The sequence below is a fragment of the Echinops telfairi genome, unplaced genomic scaffold, assembly GCF_000313985.2.
Source record: "Echinops telfairi isolate 266 unplaced genomic scaffold, ASM31398v2 ScPeMD7_7458;HRSCAF=8496, whole genome shotgun sequence".
NCBI classification, from domain to species: Eukaryota; Metazoa; Chordata; class Mammalia; order Afrosoricida; family Tenrecidae; genus Echinops; species Echinops telfairi.
The window spans coordinates 27,994,200-28,000,844 of record NW_022111358.1 but is presented as its reverse complement, the minus strand read 5'-3'; the positions used below and the strand labels follow the sequence as shown (position 1 = coordinate 28,000,844).

The window sequence follows — 6,645 nt, the reverse complement described above, 5'->3', positions numbered from 1 at the left end:
ATTATCATCCTATGTGTTCTTTAGATCATAACCTCATTTATTATTTGACTGCCCCCGTGTGATTTATATCGGTCAGTGTTAGGAAGTAGAATGTATACATTTATACAAGACAGTTTAATTTTCAGTTTTAATGTGGCAGAATTTTACCTCTTCCCTAAAATACAGCTAAAACCCATTATTATCTCTGTTTACATTTTTTTAATAGAAAATAAACCTAAGAAAGAATTAATTAAAGTTCTGATTCAGAGGGGATATGATTCAGATCCTGTGAAAGCCTGGAAAGAAGCTCAGCAGAAGGTAATTTCTTGGTTGGCATTTTTCTTTGTTAAAACAGTATATAACCTAATGTCTATGTTTCACATTTCCTAGTAAGGCTACAATTTAATTCCTCTTCTAGGTTCCTGATGAAGAAGAAAATGAAGAGAGTGACAACGAAAAGGAAACTGAAAAGAGTGATTCTGCCACCGATTCTGGTCCAACATTCAATTACCTTCTTGACATGCCCCTTTGGTATCTAACCAAGGAGAAGAAAGATGAACTGTGCAAACTGAGAAATGAGAAAGTGAGTTGTTGTTGGCACCTGTTGCTTAGAAATACTCTAATGGTGAAAGTAAAAACTGCTGTGTGAGAATGCTGTTTGTGCATTCAAATTAACTCTTGTGTTTCTGAATATCTTTTAAAAGGAGCAAGAACTAGAAACATTAAAGAGGAAAAGTCCATCAGATTTGTGGAAAGAAGACTTGGCTACTTTTGTTGATGAACTAGAGGTGTGTAGAATTTACCTTAATGAAATTTATCTTAGCAATAGAGCTTTGTCAGAAAACTTCATAATATAGAAATAAAAACATGGAGGCTTAAGAATATGTTCCATTGGGGGAGAGAGGGGAAAAAAGAGGAGCTGATACCAAGGGCTCAAACAAAAAGAAAATGTTTTGGAAATTATGATGGCAACATATGTACAAATGTGCTTGATAAAACTGATGTATGAATTGTTGTAAGAGGCCCAGTAAAATAATTTCTTAAAATAAATGTGTTCCAAGATAACCTATAAAAGAACAAATAATCAGATATTTAGAATAAAATAAATGGTGCCAGAAAACACAACCCAGAAGTTTGTGGACAAAGAAAGAGCAGAGCACTGGAGCTGAGTTTAAACAGAAAACCTACCCTGGGTCCCCAAATAAACTTGAAAGGACAAAGCTGGCGTCATGGCTAGCCATTTATACTTTCAGAATATCCTTGATTCCCTGAACTTAGTTTGTAGTGTTTGCTGTCAAACATTATTTTAACTTTTTTTTTAAAGTATTTCACTTCACAAATTAAGCTAAAGAGTTTAAGAAGCATATTCATGAATGATGTATTTTATCCTTAACCTAAGTTCCCATCTCCACATTCATGTTTTGCAAAATATACCTTAATTATATGTCCACAATTTATACTTCGTTGTGGGGTAATTAATTTATCATAGATTTCTCCTAAAATGTAACAAAATAGGATTAACTTCTGTCAAAACTAGGTATTTTAATGTCTGTGTTACTTTGTATATTTAACGCTTGTATCCCTCTTGTAGATTGTTGAAGCCAAGGAAAAAGAAGATGAACAAGTAGGACTTTCTGGGAAAGCAGGGAAAGGAAAGGGGAAAAAAATACAAAAGGTCGAAGTTTTGCCTTCTCCGTGTGGCAAAAGAGTCATCCCCCGGGTGACCACAGAGATGAAGGCAGAGGCAGAAAAGAAAATTAAAAGGAAAATTAAGGTAATTTTCTTTACAACTTTATACATAAAATATTTTAAACCATATTTCTCATCTAAAATTGTATGCTTTAAAATACTTTGTTATTCCGGTTAATATTTTGACCAAATTTGGCCATTTTTGTTATTTTTTAGAGTGAAAATACTGAAGGAAGTCCTCAAGAGGGCAATATGGAACCAGACAGTCTAAAACAAAGACTAGAGAAGAAACAGAAAAAAGAACTAGGTAATTTAAAACATTTTAAGGACAATGGTAAAAATTGAGACAGAGTGTTGAATATGAGAATCTACATATTCCATATAGAATCTGGCATATTCCATATAGATAGGTTTTTTTTTTAGTAAGTTTTTCTTGAGTTGAACTGAGTAGCATAAAGGAAGGCTGCTATGTCTGAAGTATACTTAGGCCTCTCTAGTGCCCTTGGGATTTGTTTCATTTTTAGAAGAATAAATCTTGTAATGAAATATAATGCTAATTTGGTACACTGAATCCCTTAGTTGAGGTCTAAGAAAAAAACAGTTCATTAAATTGCACTTTCTAACCAATTTGAAGTTCTAGTATATAAAGTTTTTTTGAGAGCAATGATCACAACTTAGTCATAATTGTGTTATTCTAACACATAGTGAATGGAACTCTGGTGACATAGTGGGTTATGTGTTGGGGTGCTAACCGAAAAGTAGGTGGTTCAAACCCACCAGCCACTCTGCTGGAAAAAAGACAAAGCTTGGCTGTAAAGATTTATAGCCTCATAACCCACAGTTCTATGCTGTCCTGTTGGCTCACCATGGGTCTGAATCAACTCAATGACAGTGAGTTGAGTTTTGAGCATGTAATTAATATACTTATAAAATAAGTACTTTATTTGAAAGTCCTGGTGATCACTTCCAAAAAATCAGCCATAGCCAGACAACCCCATGGGGTGCAGCGGGAGGTGGTTGGGAAAGACTCAATGGCAACCGATATTTCCTTTTAACATCTTTATTAAAATATCTAATTTATAAACTTAATAAAACTGTATAACATTTGTGTGATATAATAAGATATGTGTATTTACAATTTTTGAGCATTTCTCTCACCTTAGAATGAAACCCTATTCTGAACACTTCACATAATGGAATCATTCAATATGTGGTCTCTTTGGACTATCTGCTTGATATTTAGCATAATATTTTCAAGATTGATCAGTGTGGTGTAATGTGTACTAGAACTTCATTCTGTTTAATTGCCTGATGATAGCCCATTGTTCACATTTTATTCATCCACTGATCGGGTAGACATTTGGATTATTTCCATTTTTTGGCTATTAGAAAGAATATTACTATGATCATTTGTGTACAGTTTTATTTTAATCATTTTATTGGGGGCTCATACAACTCTTATAATCCATGCATATATACATACATTGTGTCAAGCGATTTGTTGCCATCATTCTCAAAACATTTGCTTTCTACTTGAGCCCTTGGTATTAGCTCCTCATTTTTTTCCCTCCCTGCCCCCTTCCTCACAAACCCTTGATAATTTATAAATTATTAATTTGTCATGTCTTACACTGTCTGACATCTCCCTTCACCCACTTTACTGTTGTCCATCCCCCAAGAAGGGGGTTATATGTAGATTTTTTTTTTTTTAATATGTAGATTCTTATATTCAGTTTCATGCAGTTTTTGTGGTAAAATTAGGTGCCTCAACTGATATTCAGGTCGGCATATACTTAAGTTTATATGATACATTCTTACCAACAATATGGGGGGGGGGTTTCCAGTCACCACATCCTTGTCAACACTTCCCTGCCATTTGGGTTGTAGCCATCCTAGTGGGTATGAAGTAACAATCCATTGTGGTAATGGCACAATGTGCTCAGCTGCTACCTGAAAAGGTAGAGGTTTGAATCTACTAGTCATTCCACAAGGGGGAAAAGACCTAGCAATCTGCTCCCATCAGAGCGGGAATCTTATCCTTTAGAGTCATTGCACATCAGCGTCTACTCACAGGCAGCATACTAGCCAAGGATATTGAACATTTTTTTGTGTATCTGTTTATTGGCCATTTGTATGTCTTTGGAGAAGAACCTATTCGTGTCCTTTGTCCAGTTTTCAATTGGTTTGTTTCTCTATATATTCTGGATACATGGTCCTTAATCAGATATATAATTTACAAATATTTTCCCACTTTCTGTGGGTTGTCTTTTCATGTTATTGATGGGGTCCATTACAGTGTAAGTTTCTAGTTTTGATGAAATCCAGTGTATCAATTTTTTCCTTGTGCTTTTGGGATTACATTTACGTAAGCATTGCCTAATCCAAGACCTTGGAGATTTACTCTATTTTTTTTCTGAGTTTTTTATGGTTTTAGCGCGTACATTTAGAAATGTCTGGTTATGTTAGGGTAGTAGTTACTGTGTATCAGACATGCGCCCTGCCGTCCTGGGGCTGTTGGTTGAAAAGACTGTTCTTCATTGAATTGTCTTGGCACCCTTGTCCAATTCATTGACCATGAATGTTAAGCTTTATTTTCTATTCTATTGAACTGTCTGTCTATCCTCGAGTATTCACACTTTTCATGGAAAATAGGTGCTTAGTTCTGTGGTGAATACAAAGTGAAAAAGACAAATGGGAAAGTCTTAGTATTAAAAGGGAGAAGTTATAAAAATATTTTGTGTATGCCTTGCTATTGAAAAACTATATTGTCTCTATAATAGCACACACATATATACCTTTAAACATAGCCAGCAGTCCTTTAACATATAGATCAATTAATCACTTATGTACTTTGAGCACCTACCTGCTTTCCCATTATGGTATGAAATATTTTAAAGGCATAAAAAATGGTAGTGAATGGCAATTAACCCCCAACAAGTTTATCTAGAAAATAAAATTGGACAGTGTATATAAAGAGGCTTCAAAAAGTTCCTAGAAAAAAATAAAATAGAAAGATAATGGGATTTAAACAGGGGGGTCAATTTGGGGCCATGTAGAGTCTGAAGACTTTTTTTTTTCCTTAAGTCTTTTTTAAAAGGGGTGAGACTTGGGGTAAAGAATTAAAGATTGGTTAAGAATTAAGTATTCTGGATTGGGAAAAGGAAAATGAGCATAAAATGTACCCGGAATAATGAGAAATCTAACAGAATAAGGGACTTTATTTTCACAAATAATAGAAATTAGGTAGTTAAATTAGGTTATGGAAAATTAAATCACCAGTTTGTTGGGGGTCAGTGAGTGAAACTAAGTTTGGTTGGAGAATATGAAATAGAGGTACTTTGTAACAAGAAAATTTGTAATGAGATTATGAAGAAAGGACTTTATCAGACCAGTAAGGAGACTACCTTTGTTAAGAGTCACATGAGGGAAATAAAGAGCCAAAGATGGGTAAGAGAAACACATGAGGAAAAGAATTAGCAAAGTTTTATGAGTTAAAATTTCCATACCCAGACATTAAATCCCCATTGCGCTTAATCCTAGTCACTCTTTGTTTTAAACTATTTCCGTGGCTCTGACTGCAACAAAACCTTCAGTTGATCTCACTACATCTATTCTCGCCTCCTTCCCAATCTCCTCACTGCAACCAGAGGACTCTTTTAAAATGCAAATTTGCTCATACTGGTTCTCTGCTTAAAAAAAAACCAAACAAACGACCAGTCATTCATGCAATTCTAACCAGTCTTATTTATTCATGCAACTCTTCCCCCAATCTGCTTTCTAGCCATAATGGTCTTCTTGCCATTTACTAAATGTTTGCTCACAGGGCCTTAACACATGTTATTCCTTAGACTGGAATATTGCATCATCCACCGCTCTTCAATTAATTAATTTTTATTCAATCTTAATATCTCAGCTTACACATCTTTTTTAAGGAATATATATACTGTATGTGTGTGTTACATAAATGCATTGTTTTGTTTTTTTGTTTTTTTAATTAAGATGACCAAGTTATAGATTACACAGGGAAAGAAAGGGTGCTGTGTCTGTTTCTGTTCACCATTGTATTGCCAGTATTAGCAGTGCTTAATAATTACTTGAAAGGTGGATGGATGATAGATGGGAAAAAGTGAGTCTAAAAACACGTGTCATTAATACCTATCTCCCAAGGTACCAAGACAAAGAAACAAACTACCTTGCCATTTAAACCAATTAAAAAAGGGAAGAAGAGAAATCCCTGGTCTGATTCAGAGTCAGATATGAGTGGTGACGACAGTAACTTTGATGTACCTCCACGAGAAAGAGAGCCCCGGAAAGCAGGTAAGCGGAAAACTCATCGGATTCTAGTTAAGCTATAAAGCTTCAATGGCTGATGTACAAGGGGGCACTTGATCCTCGAAATTACTATGGCTAGAGCAGTTCTTGTATTAAAACTTCGGAAGACTAAAGTATGTTCTAGGAGGTTAAGCTGAAGCCTAAATTCTCAAGAAATGTTGTATCAGTCTGTGTAGATTACCTTCTTTGATCTTTTGTGTATGTATGTTTTAATAGCAAGATCCAAATTCACAATGGATTTGGATTCAGATGAAGATTTCTCAGATTTCAATGACACTCAAGATGAAGATTTTACCCCATCAGATGCTACTAGTCCACCTAAGGCCAAAACATCCCCAAAGTAAGCATATAATCTAATATGGGTTTTATAATGGTGGGTATGTTCTTTGTTGTTTGACATTTAAAATAGACAGTAAATAACAAAAGGGATGTTATTTTGCTATTCTAGACATGCTAACAAAGGACTGAAGACACAGAAAAGTGCCAAATCAGGTATGCACTTAAGTACAAATAGTAGGATGCTTTGCCGAGACTCAGAACTAACTGGGTTCTGATCCTAGCTGCACTATTAATTATGTGACCTTTCTGGGGCTTTTCTCCCCGACCCCCCAAATGCTTAAAATAGGACGAATGTAATATTAACTG

General features: G+C 35.0%; 1 protein-coding gene across 1 annotated transcript in view; it reads left to right on the top strand.

Annotated features, from left to right (window-relative positions):
- Positions 1 to 6,645, top strand: part of TOP2A (DNA topoisomerase II alpha) — a 28,558-nt gene that overhangs the window by 18,601 nt on the left and 3,312 nt on the right. Inside the window, exons 25-32 of the mRNA XM_045299864.1 lie at positions 206 to 297; positions 398 to 562; positions 684 to 767; positions 1,571 to 1,753; positions 1,885 to 1,975; positions 5,836 to 5,985; positions 6,217 to 6,340; positions 6,449 to 6,492. Coding sequence (XP_045155799.1) covers positions 206 to 297; positions 398 to 562; positions 684 to 767; positions 1,571 to 1,753; positions 1,885 to 1,975; positions 5,836 to 5,985; positions 6,217 to 6,340; positions 6,449 to 6,492 — 933 coding nt within the window. The remainder of the gene's footprint in view (positions 1 to 205; positions 298 to 397; positions 563 to 683; positions 768 to 1,570; positions 1,754 to 1,884; positions 1,976 to 5,835; positions 5,986 to 6,216; positions 6,341 to 6,448; positions 6,493 to 6,645) is intronic.